The 19,471-nt window shown below is 45.4% G+C and overlaps 1 protein-coding gene and 2 pseudogenes across 2 annotated transcripts in view; all 3 read left to right on the forward strand.

The window, feature by feature from the left end:
- PDE8A (phosphodiesterase 8A) overlaps positions 1–4,019 on the forward strand; it is a 170,742-nt gene extending 166,723 nt beyond the window's left edge. The window contains exons 21-22 of one of the 2 annotated variants that reach the window (XM_077124302.1): positions 1,250–1,379; positions 2,725–4,019. In XM_077124302.1, coding sequence (XP_076980417.1) covers positions 1,250–1,379; positions 2,725–2,831 — 237 coding nt within the window. In that variant the 3' untranslated portion in view covers positions 2,832–4,019. Of the gene's footprint in view, positions 1–727; positions 1,025–1,249; positions 1,380–2,724 lie in introns of those variants that run through there. The other variant, XM_077124303.1, reaches the window with a different exon arrangement.
- Positions 4,020–10,167: 6,148 nt separating this feature from the next.
- On the forward strand, positions 10,168–12,763 carry LOC143651479 (dnaJ homolog subfamily C member 2-like; annotated as a pseudogene).
- A 5,422-nt stretch (positions 12,764–18,185) lies between these two features.
- On the forward strand, positions 18,186–19,209 carry LOC143652587 (E3 SUMO-protein ligase PIAS2 pseudogene; annotated as a pseudogene).
- The last annotated feature ends 262 nt before the right edge of the window (positions 19,210–19,471 follow it).

Below are 19,471 nucleotides of genomic sequence, written 5' to 3' on the forward strand. Positions count from 1 at the left end.
TGTAGCCCCTGGTGGAGAACATTCCACGTGCTTAGACCTGGCCGGGGATTCCTGCAGTCACTGGCTCCTGTGTGAAGCCGCCCTTCGCCTCTTCCTTACCACAGCTGGCCCGGTGGAGTTGGCTGCACCTCAGGTTCTCCAAGCCCTCTGGCATCCAGAGGTTATGGCTCCCAGTCCCCCAAGATCCCTTCCAGAGACAGAGGGTCAGCTTGACCACTTCTCACAGAGGAACGAGGACAAAGGCTCGCATGGAGTACATGTATTAGGTCTTTTCTAAAAGACCCTGATTTAATTCTGAGCTGCTCACCCAGCCTGACTTTGTTGTGGGCTCAGCCCCTGCTGCCTCACCTGTCCCGCTGCCCAGCCTGAGACCCCGCGCGCCCCACCCTGCCCCGCTGCCCCACGGCCCAGCCTGAGCCCCTGCGTGCCCTATACCTCCAGCAGGGAGGCTCCCGGGTTCGCCCACTCAGACCCTCTCAGGACTCGCCCGCGTCCCCACCCTCTCCTGGAAGCCTCCGTCTTACCGCAGCCCTGGGAGCATTGCTGCGTTCTTTTCTCCAGGACCCTTGAGGAAAACCAAGCTGAATCAAAGAATCAAGTGTTCCCTGATACCTTTTGAGTATCAGGCCATTCACAAGACCTGTACTCCACCGTCAGACCAATTATTTTGAGATAAATTTACCTTCTGCTCCCCAGGGTCTCAATAGCGTTTTCATTTTTTTGCCAGTCTTTCTGGAAACCTAAAGATGTTCTGGAAGCGTTTGGCTAAAATACAGAGTCTTCAACCTAGAGCCCTGTTTGCCTCCTCGATCTCAGGGGAGTTCAGAACCTCGGATAAAATGACCCGGCCTTAGTGAGGAGCAGCCCCAGACCCTCCTGAGAGTAGAGCTGTGTTCCTTGCCCAGCACGGTGGTCCTGGCGCCTGGCCCTTGCTGGGAGGTGACGCTGCAGGGCTCGGGGACCGCTCGGGCAGGCAGGTGCGAGCCCGGCGCTCACCCACCGAGGAGGCAGCCCCAGGAGCTCCGGAAAGGGGCTGACCCCCTCCAGGGCAGCTCGGCTGGCTGTGTTCTCAAGCTCTCCCAGGACGGAGGAGTCTCCCGTTTGAGAAAGCAGACCTGGGCGCTCTTGGCAGCTGCCGTGGTTGGCTTCTCAGCCCTCGGCTGCCAGGAGGGGCTCGCAGAGGGGCTGCGCCGAGGGTCTGCGGAGCCGGAACGGGGCCCGCGCACCCAGGGGGTTTTCTGGTTCACAGACAGATGAGGAGAAGCGGCAGGGCCTGCCCGTGGTGATGCCGGTCTTCGACAGAAACACCTGCAGCATCCCCAAGTCCCAGATCTCGTTCATTGACTACTTCATCACAGACATGTTTGACGCTTGGGACGGTAAGAAATCTCGTAGCATGTTTTCTCTAAAATCTGTGCTTTGGCCTCTCTCCCCTCTCCCCTGTCCTCCCTGTTCCCGCACTGAACAGGCGGCCCTGACCGACCTCAGCGTGGAAGCCCGTCCCTACCTGACGCCGCAGTGGGTGCCTACTCCCATGCTGGGATGTTCGCGACAGAAATTACTAAACCACAGGGAAAAACTGATTCCAGAACATGCGTTAGGACGCAGTCCTTCAAATGGGACGTGAGAAGAAGGCTGTCACCAAGGGCCCCTGTGAGCTGGGCGCACTGTTCCTTCTGTCACTGACTCCCCTCCCCCACGGTGGTGGTCACTGTGCCTGTTTGCTAGACGAGGGGCTGGGCCTGGGGTAGCACAGCTGGGCCTGGCGAGCCTAGGGCTCAGGACCCCAGTGCCAGCTCTGCGCCGCAGGGCCTCCCAGAGAGCCCTGTGCCACCTGCCCTGCCCACCCCTGCCGGGGCTGGCTCTGTTCTAGACCTGAGACCAGCCTCTGCCCCGTGCTCACCAGCCTCTGACCTCAGTAGAGGCACAGCTGCCTGCCAGGGTTGTCAGGGATGGGGCTGTGCTCAGGTTCCCACGTACCTGCTGAGCTCGAGGGCTGCACGCGGGGGGCAGGGCCGGGGGCAGCTTAAGGCACATCCAGGGCCTGCAGTTCCGTAGTCAGGAAGAGACTGAAGAGAGGGTGCTCAAGGACAGGGGAGTAGGGATCCTGGGGCCGGGCAGACCTGCGGCAGCGGAAAGGGCAGTGGTTCTGGGGCAGACCTTGTTCCCTTCTGTGAAATGTCTTGGTCGCCACCTGCCCCTCCGGGACTTGGGGAGGAGGTGGCGCAGATGGGAGGGAGGAGATGGCACAGACGGGGTTGGGGGGGGTGGCGCAGATGGGAGGGAGGAAGTGGTGCTCAGGGGAGGGAGGAAGTGGCGCAGACCGGGGGAGGAGGTGGCGCACAGGAGCACACAGTGGTGTCGTGGGGTGGGGTTCCGAGAGAGGGAGGCAGCACCTGCCTCTGCCACCCAGGCACTGCCCTGCCGTGGCAACTCACAGCATTGCAGTTCTCCATTCCCACCTGTTTTATTCACAAAGCCATCAGCTCAGTAGCTGATGTTAAGAGGAGAGCTGGCACTGAGTGCAGGAGTTGTCAGTACAGCCATGACCCTGTCCAGCTGCTGCTGTGTGTCCAGCTCCCGTGTCTGTCCAGGCCTGCCTAGCACCATGCAGGTGACACTCCCCTCTGGCTTCTTCCTCAGAATGCTTCTCAGTAGAAAGCCGAAATCTCCAAACTAGGCTGTGGTGGATGACCCTGTCACATTCGCATTTTCTCCTTCCAGCCTTTGTGGACCTGCCTGATCTAATGCAGCATCTTGACAACAACTTTAAATATTGGAAAGGGCTGGACGAAATGAAGCTGCGGAGCCTCCGGCCACCTCCTCAGTAGCTCACGACCCACCTGGCCCTGAAGCTGCCCTTGGCTGATTTGGACTCCCTGGGGCGGCGGGAGTGCCTCGGCCCTCAGCACTTGGCTCAGGCGCAGAGCCTGGGGGCTCGGTCACCTCCTGCATCCACCGCCCTCCGCTGCCATCCAGTGAGACTTCTCCTGGTGCCTGGGGCCTGCTGCCGGGCTGTTTGGGAAGGTCCCTGAGACACAGGAGTGCATGTGCTTTCTGATAAAACCAAGGTCTGCAGTGCCCCTGCAGAGGACATTGGTGATTTCCTGCCAGTGACAGAGAACGTCTCATTGTGAGCATTTTTCTCAGTTGCGTTGAGAGTACTTAAGCACAGTTCACGGCAATCGGAACTTTAGTGGCTTTTCCTCTCACAGAAGGCGCAATCACTCACTCACTTTGGAACACTACTGAAAGTGACCTCTTAAAACGGAGTAGCAAATGAAAAACAGATTGAGGTTGATTATTAATATCAATTATTAAAATGTTTTATTTATTTTATTAGAAGTTCAATATTTTCTATGAATTAAAAAATACTTCAAAGCCAAAGCCAACTTTAAATGCCATGACCAAATTTACATGATTCATATTCATTAAATATGCATTGCTTGGTATACAGACTTATTTTCATAATGCAAATTTAAAATATAAAAATGACACATTTTTATTGCACTATAGAAATATTTGTGTATGTTAAACTCTTTTCTGATTGATGTTAATTGGAAAGAGCTGTTTTGTTGGTGGGTCTTATGCTAGGGAGCTAAAGGAGAAAGGCTTCTACTGTGTGAAAACCAGAGCTCTGAAATGGCTCTCATCTGATGAGCTTTGCAGGTGACTCCTCAAGGTAAAATCATATGCTTCTTGGTTTGCAAAGTAAAATTAGGACTTATATTCCTACGATTTTATAATTAAATCTCCAAAAGTCTGCCTTATTTTATAATTTTTCTATAAAATATTCCCTATAAAAACAAAGAACAAAAATGGAATAATGAATCGACATTTTATAACGAACCTGTTTTCATCTGCAGCGGACTCTTTGATTCTAGGAGTTTATAAAGATTCTCTATCTTCACATTTTGAATAAGTATAATATAAAAAATGACACCTTATGACATGTCCAAGTGCTTGTCATTTTAAATGTTTTTTTCCAGATAAAAATTAAACTATTTGTTTTTAAGAAATCATGTGTCACTTTTTATTTTTAGTTTTTTTGCACTTTACCCTCATAGTTACTATTTTATTCTTCTAAATAAAGAAGATGCCTGGATTTTATATTAAAGATTAGTAATTAATTGACTTTTCCAGGATTATACAGGGCTAGATGAATATGTTAGAAAATTTTCAGAACTAACTTTAGTTCACCACTTGATACCCTTCTGAGATGTCAGGGCGCCCGCCTGCCACTGTTTCCCGTGGGAAGGCGTTTGCCCTGGGAGGATGAAGTGGGAAGGAGGCCTCTCCCTCCCCCCAGGTGCCAGGATGGCCCGGGGAGCTCGGCCGCAGTATGTGTCCTGCCAACACAGTGACAGTGCACAAACCTAAAAGAGACTTTACAGTAAGTGTGCTTAACATATTGAAAGCGATAAAGGGAGCACCAGAAACCACGAGGAAAACTATGTTCATTTAAAAAAGAACAGGTAAATTTGAAGAGAACGTGAACCAAATAGATAATCTAGAAATGAAATATAAAGTCATTAAAACAAACTAAAAAAAAGAAAAAAAAGACAAAGTAAAAAAAAAATTCGCTGTACAGGTTTAACAGAAGACCAGACATATCCAAAGAGAGAATTAATAAATTGGAAGAGAGATTTAAGGAATTCATTCAGAATGCAACATAAATAAAAATGGAAAAGATAAAGGAAAAGATAAAATATGGAGGATAGACTGAAATGCTTCAAAATGTGTCTAAATAGGAGATCCAGAAGGGAGAAATAATTGTAGAGAGGTACTATGCAAAGAGAAGCCAAGAGGCCTTCAGGATTTAAGATGGACACAGATCCTCAGATTTAAAGGTTATACTGAATCCAAAAGCAGGAAAAATGAAATCCATACAACACAGTGAAACTGCAGAATATTGAGACTGTATTGGAAAAAGATTCAAAATCTTTACATTTCCTGCTTTTAAAAAGATAAACATCTAAAGCAAACAAAAAATACTAGCATTAATTCTGGTGGTGGGTTCTTAGGAGGTTTTCTTTTTTATATAACTGTGCTGTTATATACGTTGAAATATTTCACAAACAAAGTATGTGGTGATCACACTTGGTTAAAGAATAGCTAGGACATTTTAAATCTTGAAATAGAGAAAATCTAAGTACTATACAAAACAAGTCATGAGAAAACAGTAAACCTGACTGTAAAAATAAAAAATTTTAAATATCAGACTATAATACATAAAAAAGAAAACAGGCAGGATGTCAACAGCATGGCAAGGTTAAGACATCCCCTGGAAAACTCCTCGGAATCAGCTAATATAAGGACAAATCCTACTTGCTTAGAACTCTGGAGGGTGATAGAGGCTGGAGAAGGGTCCACAACGCTGACTCCCAGAAAAAGTGCATCACCTCTGAGAGCAGGCAAGAGCCGTTCCAGTGCCCGGCCCTGCCTGCACAGATGCTGCCCCTAGAGCCAAGCCAGGCACACAGCGAGTCAGGGCCCCACACATATCCACAGAGGCCCAGGGTAGAGCAGTGGCCACTGGGGAGGGGCCAGGCAAGAGCCCCACACCCAGTCCCGTCTCTGGTAACGGGACCACCTAAATGCAAAGCGGACCTTTCTGGAGTGACCTCATGTGGGTGCCCCGGGCAGGACACCCTAACAGGGAAGAAATTGGAGGCAGAAAAAAAAAGAGGGGGGGTAGCGGTAGACAACTGAGCTGCTGTAGGACAGGGTGGGTCCCAGAACTGAAAAGTGTAAGGAAAAGGCACTGACTGAGGCAGAGAATTCAAACAAATACTAGGAGCTGGGGAGAAAATTCTGCACAAAAACAAGCAGATCAAGATTTCCAGAGAAGGAACAGGAAAAGAAGCTATCTCCTGGAGGTGAGACAGTTGCACAAAAAGTACAATCTTAAAAACTGTGAACCACATAACCAGGGCAAGAACCAGGTTAAGAAGAACTGAGAACATCAGAATAATTAAACGTGTTATTCTAAAGGTCAAGAATAAGTTGGACCAAGCATCGAAGAAGAGCCAAGAGGGTGGGCCACGGTGGCTCAGCAGGCAAGAATGCTTGCCTGCCACGCCAGAGGACCCGGGTTCGATTCCTAGTGCCTGCCCACATAATAAAAAAAAAAAGAAGAGCCAAGAGGGAAACGAGGGAGAAACTGATTTTGAGTTAACACAGCAACATAATCAGATGCCCAGACATCGGCCAAAAAGATTACATGCCATGCTAACAGACAGGCAGTTAGGGTGCTCCCTTAGAACCGTAAACTTGTAACTTAATAAATTCCCTTTATAAAAGCCAATCCATTTCTGGCATTTGCATTTTCAGCTGCATTAACAAACTAAAACAGTGTGATTCTATATTTAGAATATTAAAAAAAAACAACAAAGCTAGTTGAGCTGATAAAGGAGTTCAACAAAGAGGCAGAATACAAGATGAACACGCAAAAATCAGCAGTATCTTATATACTAGTAATGAACTACCAAGGAGGTAATCAAGAAAAAAACCCATTTACATAGCAACTAAAAAAAATCAAGTATCTAGGAATAACTTAACCAAGGATGTACACAGAAAACTAAAAAGCATTACTGAAAGAAATCAAAGGAGACCTAAATAAATGGAAGGACAGTCTGAGTTCATGGATTGAAAAGCTAAATGTCGTGAACATGTCAGTTCTACCCAAATTGATCTACAGATTGAATACAATACCAGTCAAAATTCCAACAGCCTACTCTGCAGAAATGGCAAAGCTAATTATCAAATTTATTTGGAAGGGTAAAGGACTTCAAATACACATAAATATGTTGAAAAAAAGAATGAAGTAGGAGGACTATCACTTCCTGACTTTAAAGCATATTATAAAGCCATAGTGATCAAAACAGCATGGACTGCCATAAAGATGGAGAGACAGACCAGTGGAATTGGACTGGGAGTTCAGAAACAGACCCCCAGATCTACAGTCAATTGATTTTTTTTTTTGTATGCTGTATGATGGGGTTCACATTTCATTCTTTTTCCATGTGAGTATCCTGTTACTGCAGCACCATTTGTTAAATTGTTTCTTTGTTTGCTGGTTTGTTTGTTTAGGGGAAGTGGACCGGCCTTGGGAACCGAACCCTACAGTCAACTGATTTCTAATAAGGCTCCCAAGTCCACCCGACTGGGACACAACAATCTCTTCAATAACTGGTGTTGGGAGAATTGAATATCCATATCAAAAGGATGAAAGAGAATCCCTGCCTCACACCCTATACAAAAATTAACTCAAAATGTGATAAAGACCTAAATATGTGACTAATAACATAAAACTCCTAGAAGATAATACATAGGGAAGCATCTTCAAGGTCTAGTGACAGATGGTAATGTTTTAGACCAAAGCACAAGCAATGAAAGAAAAAAAAAATAGGTAAATGGGACCTCCTAAAAATTGGATACTTCTGTGCTTCAAAGGACTTTGTCAAAAGGATGAAAAGGCAGCCGATTCAGTGAGAGAAAATATTTGGAAACCAAATATATGATGTGTTTGATACCCAAAATATATAAAGAAATCTTACAACTCAACAATAAAAAGACAACCCAATTTAAAATGGGCCAAAGACATGAATGGACATTTTTCCAAAGAGGAAACACAAATGGCTAAAAAGCATATGAAAAGATGCTCAACATCACCAGCTATTAGAGAAATGTGATTCAGAACCACAATGAGACATCATTTCCACCTACTAGAATGGCCACTATTAAACAGGAAACTCCAAGTATTTGAGAGGATATAGAGAAATAGGAATTCTCCCTCACTGCTGATGGAAACGTAAAATGGTATAGCTGCTTTGGAAGCTGATTTGGCGGTTCCTCAGAAAGCCAAGTGTGGAGGTGCCTTATGATCCGGCAATCCTGCTACTCAGTGCACACCCAAAAGAACTGAAAGCAGGGACCAGGGACACAAACAGATATCTACAAGGCAATGTTCATAGTGGCATTATTCACAATCGCCAAAAGATAGAAACAACCCTAGTGTCCATAGACCAATGACTGGATAAACAAAATGTGGCATAGACATAAAATGGAATATTATTCAGCTATGAGAAGGATGAAGTCCTGAAGCATGCAACAACATGGAAGAACCTTGAGGACAGTTTGTTGAGTGAAATAAACCAGACACAAAAGGACACAAATTGTACAATCTTACTAATATGAACTAATTATAATATATAAACTCATAGACACAAAATCTAGAATATAGGTTACCAGGGGATAACATGAGGCTAGAGAATGGAAAATGGTTTCTTAATATGTGCAGAATTTTTAAATAGGTCAAACTTAAACCTTTAGCAAGGGATAAAGATGACGGTAGCACATTACTGTGAGCATGAGTAATGGTACTGCACTGCGTGTGAATGTGGTGGAAAAGGGAAGTTCAAAGCCATGTAGGTCACGTGATTAAGATATGGGAATGTATAACAGAGTGAATCTTCTGATAGCCAATGACTGTGATTAAGTGTACAAATATTAAGAAGTTCTTTTGTGAACTGGAACAAATGCATGTTACTATTACAAGGAGTCAGTAGTAGAGGAGTATATGGGAAAACGTGTACATATTGCAAACTATGAACATAGCTAACAGTAATAGTTTAATAATCTTTCATTAACAGTAACAAATGCACCACAGTAATACTAGTGGTCAGTTATGGGGGCAGTGATAAGCAGTGATTATTTCTTTTTCTGGAGTAATGAAAATATTCTAAAACTGATCTGGTGATGAATGCACAACTGTGTAATGGTGCTGTGAGCTGTGAGCTGTGTGCTTCCGATGAACTGTATGGTGTGTGAATATATCTCAATAAAATTGCATTTAAAAATAAAAATAAAAAAAGAAACAACAGAAATTAGGGGATTAAGGGTATAATAACGGAGATTAAGATGCATCAGAGGCACACAACAGCGGATGTGAGTCGGTAGAAGAAAAAAATCACAGAAATCAAAATTATACAGTCACAAGAAAAGATAGAGAAAAGAATAGGAAAAAACCGAGCAGTGTCTCTGGGATTTGTGTATCGTGTACAAACACACGTCATGGGTGTTCCAGAAGGTGACGAGAAGGGAAAAGGGGCAGGAAGAATATTGGAGGAAATCATGGCCCAAATTTTCCCATCTGTAATGAAAGACATAAATACACATGTCCAAGAAATACCATGCACTCCAAACAGAATAAATTCCAACAGACTCTCCAAGACACAAACTAATCAGAATGTCAAATGAAGATGAGAGAATTCTGAAAACAGCAAGAGAAAAGCGGTTGGTTCCACACCAGGACCATCACCAGGTGCCCTGCTCACCAGAACCTGTGGCAGCAGGAAGCTGAGTGGAAAGGTCCTGACATAAAGCCCAGAGTTAAATTTTTTTTAAAAAACCTGCTAATTCCACCTACAGTCAAAGGAAAGAAAATCTGCCCAGACCAGGGCTGCAGGGCTCTGGGCGTGTGTGTGTTCACGCGTGTGCCAGTGCATTGGGTGTGTGTGTGTGCATGAGTGGACGTACGCAGTGGTATGGCAGTGTGTGCCCCGGGTGTGAGTGGAGGGGAGGGCACGCACAGGACTCCTCACAAACCCCAAAGGCCGGCAGCGGGTGGGACCCCGAGCGGAGGCCCCGTGGGGTCCCCGAGAGCTGCGCCCCTGGGGCTGGCGGACTGGAGACCACAGCAGCGCCTAGCAGGCGGCTGCTGGAAGGAAGTCCAGCAGGATCCAGAATGAAGTTATTTGCAGCCATGAAAAATAGTGATTTTTAAAAAGTCATTCCGTGACGTGGGGAAGTCTTGAGGCCATTATTAAGGGAAAGTGGGGTACAGAGCAGTTCACGTGGATTGGCCCTTTCTTTTGTGGGCCAACGGGGAAGCATCGAGATGAGAAAACCCTGGGAGGAAACCCACGAAGCATCACCGCGCTCCTTGCTGGAGCCCGGGGCTTGCGGCTGCGTCTCCCGGGTGGCGTTTTGCCGGGTCTCCCCAGCGCGATCTCTTTACTTCCCTCTCCGCCCCGGGCACGCGCCCGTGTCCGCTCTCCGTCCCTGTGGCCCGGGCAGGTGACCAGGCTGCGCTTCGCAGACCAGTGACTTCCCCGAAACCAGGAGCTGGTGGGTGATGGCCAGGACGCGTGGGCCGGACTCAGGATGGGGGGCGGAGGTGGGGGCGGCCGGAGACCCCTGGGGATGCCGCGGCTGGAGCGGAAGGTGCCGCGCTGGGTGCCTGTGCGCCCGGGCTGGGGGTCCCGCAGGAACCCGGGGCTGCCGTGCGGTTATAAACAGAACAAAACTTACAGTCCGGCCCAGGACAAAGGTCCGGGTGCCCGCCTCGCTCAGCCGAACCTTTCCACGGAGCAGAGGAAAAGCTCCCGGAAAAGTCGGAAACGGTCCAGCCGCCCTGCTCTCCTCCAAGGAATAACGGGATGTGCGAGAGGGGCTCTGAGTCACAGGAAACCTTTTCCCCCAGGACTGGGGTTAGAGACAATGCGGAAGGGAACTGGGGAAGATCATCAACTTGCAGCAAGCTCAGGAAGAAGCTGAATAAACTTTTGAACAATTTGTCTCCTGCTGCTAGAGAAAGAGGATGTCTCCAAAGTCCACCTTAAAACGCTATTGTAAACGCTATTGTGTGCGTGCGCCCCCAGCTCCCCTCCCGCCGCGCGGCTGCCCGCTGCCTCCTCCGCCCCTCCGGCCCCTGCGTCCCGCTGCGCCCTGCAGACCCCTGTGCCCCGCTGCCCCCTGCGTTCCGCAGACCCCGGCGTCCCGCTGCCCCCCTCCAGCCCCGCAGCCCCTCCCGCATCCTGCTGCCACTCCTGCATCCTGCAGATCCCTGCACCTCACTGCCCACCTCCAGGCCCTACGCCCCACTGCCCCCCCCCCCCCCACCGCATCCCGCAGCACCCCTGCGCCCGGCTCCTCCACAGGCCCGGCTGACCAGGCTCCTTCTGTGCAAAATGAACAGACCCTGCAATATGGAGTTTTCACAGAAAGGAACACAAAATCATCACCTTCCTCACCACCTCCTCACACACACACCCCCACCACTGCCTCAAAGCCCCCTGAAGACTCCCCTGCCCCACAGAGTAGGTCCTACTTCCCCAGGCAAGGAGGAAACACATTCAGCCTTCAGGAAGCAACAGAGTTAACTAGCGATGGGCTGGGGGGGGGGGGTTCCTGGGGGGTGGAGAAGGCAGATGATGGGTACAGGGTGGACAGGGTGGGCAGGGTGGCTTTCCTAAAAGTAGGAGTAAGTTTCAGAGCGGAGCGTTTGCAGATTTGAAAGACCGGCTTCCCCCACGCAGGGTGGCTGGCACGAGGCATCAGCCTCCGACCTCAAGGTCACCCAAAGCAGCTCAGGGGTCAGGTGCTGTGGCCCAAAGCCCCCACCCGGGGTGGAATCCCCCAAGGGAAAATAATTTCAGAATGAGTAAAGGATTCCCTTTCCTTCCCGAATGGACCTGCACAGGATGAAGGCTCAGCCTCTCTCTTAAGCCCAGTGGGTTCTCCCCTGTCCTACTCCCACACAATCCGTGCAGAGTGGACAAGCGGCAGGTAGAAAAGTTTCGCACGCTGAGAACACCTGATTCCAGGACTGGCAGAAGCAAGAGCCGTGCACACTTCTCGGACTTGGCCACGTAGGACACAGAGAGACTCATCAAAGCAGCTGAGAATGTCTGCCTTCCACTCTAGAGGCTGGATACTGAGGTCGGAGGAGATAAAGCACTGGTTTCAAAACATCACCCAGACAAACGGAAAGCAGCTGGAGAGCCAATAAAAGGAGATAACGGCTACTTCACTTGCATAGCCAAAGTTTATGAAATGTCTGATCCAGTGAAAAGATGAGCACTTAACAGTGTAGAGTCTACTTCTGATTACTCAGTTCCTTCAGAAGTGAAGCCAAGGACAGTTTCTTCAAAGTGTTTGAAAGGAATTCCAGATGGTTAAATAAGAAAATTGTTCCTAAACTTGGTGATATGAATTCATCATTTGAAGATGTAGATGCATTTTATTCCTTCTGGTATAATTTTGATTCTTGGAGAGAATTTTCTTGTTTAGATCAAGAAGAAAAAGAGAAAGCAGAGTGTTGTGATGAGAGGAGTTGGATTGAAAAGCAAAATAGAGCAACAAGGGCACAAAGTAAAAAAGAAGAGATGAACAGAATAAGAACAGTAGTTGATAATGCATATAGTTGTGATCCACGGATAAAAAAAATCAAGGAAGAAGAAAAAGCTAAGAAAGAAGCAGAAAAGAAAGCAAAACAGAAGAAGCAAGAAGCTAAAGAAAAGCAAAGACAAGCTGAATAGAAGTTGTTCGCTTAGCTAAGGAGAAGGAAGACGAGGAAATTGGGCAGCAAGCACTGTTGGCAAGAAGGAAGAAGATATCCAGAAAAAAATGCCATTAAAAAGGAGAGTCAAAAACTTCGAAATTCATGCAAGACCTGGAATCACTTTTCTGACAATGAGGCAGAGTGGCTAAAAATGAAGAAAGAAATGGGAAAACTTTGTGATTGGCTTGAACTAGTGAGCTCACAGTGCTCGAATGAAGAACTCACATCATCTACGAAAGAAGTGGGAAAGGCTGCTCTGGAAAAACAGAAGAATGAATAAATGATCAACTTAGAAAAGAGAAAGAGGAGGCTGAGGCTCGTATGCGAGAAGCCTCTAGAAATGCTGAGAAAAAAATTGGCGGAGATGGAAATGGCAGTGAAAATTGGTTTGAAGATGATCTACAATCACTAATTAAAGCTACGAACCTCTTCCCCACTGGAACGAATTCCAGATGGGAAATCATCGCCAACTCCATGAACATACACTGTTCTTCTGGAGTCAAGAGAACTGCCAACGATGTTACTGGCAAAGCAAAGAGCCTCCAAAAACTTGACCCTCATCAAAAAGGTGGTATAAAGAAGACGGCTTTTGATAAATTTAAAAAAGAACATGGAATGGTTTCCCAGGCAGACAATGTCACACCTTCAGAAAGATTTGAAGGGATGGATTCCATCCGTTGGACAACAGAAGCTTTTGGAACAAGCTTTGAACACATATCCGGTAAATGCTCCTGGAAGATGGGAAATAATAGCAGAAATAGGAGCTGGCAGGGCGAGAAGGACTGCATGAAGTGATGTAAGGACCTCGTCAAAATGGTAAAAGCAAAGAAAGCTACTCGAGAGCAAGTACTGAATGCAAGTAGAGCCAAGAAAGGACAATCTTTGTTGCATGTGCATCTTTATAATAAAATTGAAAATACTGTACAAAAAAGAAAGATATTACTGTCAACTGTAGCCCATGGTTTGCACGAGGTGCATTCCCCCCCACCGCCCTACTCACACCTTGCACTTGTGTGCAAACACATTTGTTCTGACGGAAGGGTGTTCTTGTATTTGCACTAGTAGCAGCCTTCTCACCCACAGCAGGTTCTCTGCGCCACACAGCCCTGACCGCACCCACTGGCTTTCCTTCCAGTGGCACGCACGACCGTGAGCCTCCCCTTTTCAACCACAATCACACACATCACTCCACACTGTTACTCACACACATGGTACTGGGCCACCACTGTCTCTGGCCATCTCAACACTCAACCTGATTAAAAAGTACTGCCCAGGGCGGGCTCCGGGGGCTCAGCGGCAGAGTTCTCGCCTGCCCTGCCGGAGCCCCGGGTTCACTTCCCGGTGCCTGCCCATGCGAAAAATAAATACATGAAATATTGCACAAAGTAAGCATCAGTTCTCAATTCTCTGTCCTCATTCTATCTTCTGGGAACCTCTAATCTAGATATTAACTCTATGAGTTTGCTTATTATATTTAGTTCATATTAGTGAGATCGTATCATTTTTGTCCTTCTGTATCTAGTTTATTTCACACACAAAATGCCCTCAAGGTTTTTCCATGTTGTCACATGCCTCAGGACTCCATTCCTTCATACAGCGAATGATATTCCATCATATGTACAGACCACATTTTGTTTACCTATTTATCACTTGATGGACTCTTGGGTTGCTTTCATCTTTGGGCAATTCTGAATAATAATGCCGCTATGAACATCGCCGTGCAAATGTCTATGCGCATCTGTGCTTTCATTTCTTCTGGGTACATATGCCTTACAGTGGCACTGCAGATCAATACTTAGCTTCCTGAGGAACTACCAAACCGTTCTCCGCGGCGGCTGCACCATGCGGCATTCCCACCGGCAGTGAATGGTGTTCCTATTTCTCCGCATCCAACACTGTGGTTTCCTATTTGTTTCATAGTGGCCATTCCAGGAGGTGTGGGATGGTATCTCATGGCCGTTTTAAATTGCATTTCCCTAACAGCTAGTGATGATGAGCTTTTTTCATGTGCTTTTTTGCCAATTGTATTTACTCTTTGGAAAAATGTTCATTCATGTATTGTGCTCATTTTTTAATTGGGTTATCTTTTTATTGTTGAGTTGTAGGATTTCTTTATATACTGCAATTATCAAACCCTTATTGGATATGTGGTTTCCAAATATTTTTTACCATTGAGTTGGCTGCCTTTTTCACCCTTTTGTCGACATCCTCTGAAGCACAGAAATAGTGAATTTTGAGGAGGCCTCATTTATCTAATTTTTTTTTTCACTGCTTGTGCTTTGGGTGTAAGGTCTAAGAAACCACTGCCTCCCACAAGACCTTGAAGATGCTTCCCAACATTTTCTTCTAGGAGTTTTATGGTCCTTTTATATTTAGATCTAGATCCTTTTATGCTACCTCTTATATTTAGATCTTCGATCCATTTTAAGTTAACTTTGGTATAGGGAATGAGATAGGGTCCTCCTTCATTCTTCTGCACATGAAGAGCCACTTCTCCCAGCACCATTTGTTGAAAAGACTGTTCGCTCCCAGTTGAATAGACCTGGGAGTTTTGTCAAAAATCAGTTGGCCGTCTTTCTAAGGGAAACTCACTGCCCTCCCCCCATGACTCTGGGATGAGCCAGGACCTGGCATCCCGGGATTTAGAAAGCCTTCTTGACCAAAAGGGGGAAGACAGAAATGAGATAAAGGGTCAGTGGCTGAGAGATTTCTAACAGAGTCGAGAGGTTATCCGGGAGGCTATTCTTATGCATTATACAGATATTCCTTTTTAGTGTATGGTGTATTGGAGTGGCTGGAGGGAATCGCCTGAAACTGTTGAGCTGTGTTCCAGTAACCTGGATTCTTAAAGACGATTGTATAAGGATACAGCTTTTACATTGTGACTGTGTGATTGTGAAAACCTTGTATCTGATGCTCCTTTTATCCAGGGTATGGACAGATGAGTAAAATAATAATAATAAATAATAGGGGGAGATAAAAGGTAAAAATTGGGTAAATTGAAATTCTGTGGGTCAATGAGAGGGAGGGGTAAGAGGTATGGGATGTATGAGTTTTTTTTTTTTTCTTTTCTGGAGTGATGAATGTCCTAAAAATGGTCATGGTGAAGAATACACAACTTTTTGATGAGATTGTGAGCCAATGATTGTATAATATGGTCGGACTGTATATGTGTGCAGATTTCTCAATTAAAATATTTTTAATGTTTTTTATTGTGAAATATAGCATATGTACAAAAAAAACCCAATAAATTTCCAAGTACATTTTAAGAAGTACTTATAGAACAAATTTTTTTTTTTTTTTTTAACATGGGCAGGCACCGGGAATCAAACCCGGGTCCTCTGGCATGGCAGGCAAGCATTCCTGCCTGCTGAGCCACCATGGCCCGCCCTATAGAACAGATTTTAACGTTTGGTATGGGTTACAGTTCCATGAGTTTTTTTTTTCTTCTACTGGCTCCAAGACACTGGAAACCAACAGAAATATCAATATTATATTTCAGCAGTCAGACTCATTTGTTAAAGCCTATCTTCTCTGATATACTCCTTTTTCTTTCTTTTCTTTTTTTTTTTTGTGAAAATAACATATATACAAAAAAGCAAAAAATTTCAAAGTACACTGCAATGATTAGTTATAGAACAGATTTCACAGTTTGGGATGGGTTACAATTCTACAATTTTAGGTTTTTACTTCTCACTGCTCTAAGGTACTGGAGACTAAAAGAAATATCAGTATAGTGACTCAGCACTTATACTCATTTGTTAAACCCAACCTGCTCCGTATAACTCCACCATCACCTTTGATCTTCCCCAACTCTTTTTTTTTTTTTAACTTTTTTTATTGTATAATAAAACATTTATACAAGGCAAAGAAATAAAAAAGCAATGGTCTTCAAAGCATCAAAAAGTGGTTATAGGATAGATCCCAGAGTTTGTCATGGGCTACCATACGACCCTCTCATATTTTTCCTTCTAGCTCATCCAGAATATAGGAGGCTAGAAGGCTTAAATACTGTTTTTTCATCACAATCGACTTTTTTTCCTTCTATTTTTATGAACAATAACATGTATATAAAAAAGGCTATAAATTTCATAGCACAGCACCACAATTAGTTGTAGAACATATTTCAGACTTTGACATGGGTTACATTTTCACAATTTTAGGTTTTTACTTCTAGCTGCTTTAAAATACTGGAGACTAAAAGAGATATCAATTTAATGATTCAGCATTCATATTCATTTGTTAAGTCCAATCTTCTATGTATAACTCCACCATCACCTTGATCTTTCCATTCCTCTCTTTAGGGGTGTTTGGACTATGGCAAGTCTAAATTTTTCATGTTGGAAGGGGCTGTCACTAATAGGGGGTAGGGAGATGGAACTAGCTGATGTTCTAGAGAGGCTGGGTTAGGTTTCAGGACTTAACTGGACCAGGGACCCATCTGGAGGCTGTAGGTTTCTGGAAAGTTACTCCAGTGCCTGGAACCCTTGTGGAATCTTATAGATTGCCCTAGGTGTTCTTTAGGATTGGCTGGAATGGTCCTGGTGGGGGTTGGTAGGTTATGATAGGTAGCAAGGTCTACCTGAAGCTGGCATAAGAGCAACCTCAAGAGTAGCCTCTCGACTGTATCTGAACTCTCTCTGCCACTGATATTTTATTAATTATACTTCTTTTCCCCCCTTTTGTTCAGGATGGAATTCTTGATCCCACAGTGCCAGGTCTGGATTCATCCCTGGGAGTCATTTCCCACGTCGCCAGGAAGACTTTCACCCCTGGATGTCATGTCCCAGGTAGGGGGGAGGGCAATGATTTCACTTGCAAAGTTGGGCTTAGAGAGACTGAGGCCAAATCTGAGCATCAAAAGAGGTCCTCCAGAAGTAACTGTTAAGCATGCCTGTAGGTAGTCTAAACATCTCTGCTATCAACATAAGCTTTAAAAGAGTAAGCCTTTTTTGATCATGAGCATGGCCTATTGATTTGGGTGTCCCTAATGTTTGACACAGTATCAGGGGATTCCCTGATGGTAAGGTTTAATAGTTTCGTATTCTTTCTCCTATCCCTCAGGGGACTTTGCCAATACATTTTGATTACCTGCTTAATATACTCTAGGATGTTTCCAGGCTTTACTATAGTCCATACAGGATAAAGGACCTCTTTCTCATTCTTGGCTCCCTGTGTTTCAGTTGTGCAAATGTGCTCTAGTGATAGGTTGAATTAGATTATGCACTACAGAGAATTTCAGTTCCAGACCAAATAACCCTTTCTTCCATTGATCTCAAAGAGTATGTGTGGTTCTAAAATACAGACACTGTCTTCCTTACTCCTGTGTTCTGAATTACTTTAACCCCAACCTGTTCAGCTTCATTCTTATCTCTAAATATCAGGTTATATATATATATATATGCCTCTCAAAATCCAGAAATAATAATCACCACTCTGGATTTAACGTATCTGCTCTGAAAGCTTACAACTAGGCCCTTGTTTTCTTATAAGCGTTTTCTAAAGGTGACCATACCATTCTTGGTTTTTTTGTTTCTGGCTTATTTTGCCTCACCAAATGTCCCACGTGTTCATTCACATCATTGCATGCCTTAGGACTTTGTTCCTTTATGTAGCAGCACAACATTCGTTCATAACTATACACCATCGTTCTCCAACCTACTTTTCCGTCAGTGCATCCTTTAGCCACCTGCATTCATTGGGCATCACGTAGAAGGCCCAAACTCCAGTCCATCAACATTCTCAATTGTAGATAAAATGTTTTTTAAAAATTCAATTGGCTGGGCAGGTTGGTGCTTGAGGTGGTGGCAGTGAGGAACGGTATAAAACGGCAGATTTCAAGGTGCTGAGGGGGAAATTCAGCATTTCCAGTGCAATGCTGACAGTGGTGATGAGGCATCACGATCTTTTTTTTTTTAGTTTTTTAACATGGGCAGGCACCGGGAATCGAACCCGGGTCCTCTGGCATGGCAGGCAAGCATTCTTGTCTGCTGAGCCGCCGTGGCCCACCCGAGGCATCGTGATCTTGATCCTGATTTTAAAGGGAATACTTCCAAAGGTTCACCGACATGGTTTCCAGTTCTAGGGCGTCTGGACTACACATGTTACCAGGCTTTGCTGGATAGAATAAAAGTAAATGCATGACCTCCCGAGGAGGGTTCTGCATTTACAGGGGAGTGGCTGCAACCCTGTGGTTCAGATTTCCTGTGGTTCAGATTAAAATCAGAGAATAGTATACAGGCCTATACCCATTGGCTCTTGAAGGTCTTTCTGATTTATCCACAAAAATATCATCAGTTTTCAGTTTGATGGCAGCTCTTCCCCTGCAGAGCCTGGTCTGGCCGTGTCTTCACTTCAGTTCCGCTCACTCACCTCTTCCCCTTTGGGGTCTATTCTGCGTCAAGATCCTAAGCCCACGTATGCAATGCAGCAGCCAGTCTTCCCGACCCCTGTGCATGCCGATGTGCATGGAACCTGCCCCTTGATGGTCCTCCTCAGGCCTACGGGCTTAGTTCAAAGCAGTAATCGAGGATTTCAAGAAAAGTTTTTTTTGTTTGTTGTTTTTTTTGCTCTGACACCTCAACAAGTTAGAGAGCTGTGCATTTCAAGAGATTTTTTGCCAGGTGATAGGAGAGATTACACAGTCCAAGTCCAGCTGAGTCTTTGCCCAGCAGCATCAAGTTGTCCTCAAGGAGAATATTATCTTAATTGAACACCCTAAGTACATGGAACCTTGCGTAGGACATGAGATTTTGTAGGTTGGTCCAGAGTGATGCCTCAATAAATCCCAGAGTGATTTGAACAGTGAATAAAAAAGTAATGGTCAGAAAGAGGAAAATGGTCAGAAAGGGGGAAAATTCAACTTTGGCAAGTGAAGAATTCTTGATATTCTCACAAGCAGTGGAGACAACCAAAGCAATAGGCTGAGCCCCCAATCTTGGGGGTTGTTCATATGAACTTAATCCTGCAAAGGATAGGCTAAGTTTACTTAAAATTAGGCCTAAGAGTCACCCCTAAGAGAACCTCTTTTGTTGCTCAGATGTGGCCTCTCTCTCAGACAACACGACAAGCAAACTCACTGCCCTCCCCATCTACATGGAACATGACTCCCGTGGGTGTGGACCT

This window comes from Tamandua tetradactyla, chromosome 12 (genome assembly GCF_023851605.1).
Source record: "Tamandua tetradactyla isolate mTamTet1 chromosome 12, mTamTet1.pri, whole genome shotgun sequence".
Classification (NCBI taxonomy): domain Eukaryota; kingdom Metazoa; phylum Chordata; class Mammalia; order Pilosa; family Myrmecophagidae; genus Tamandua; species Tamandua tetradactyla.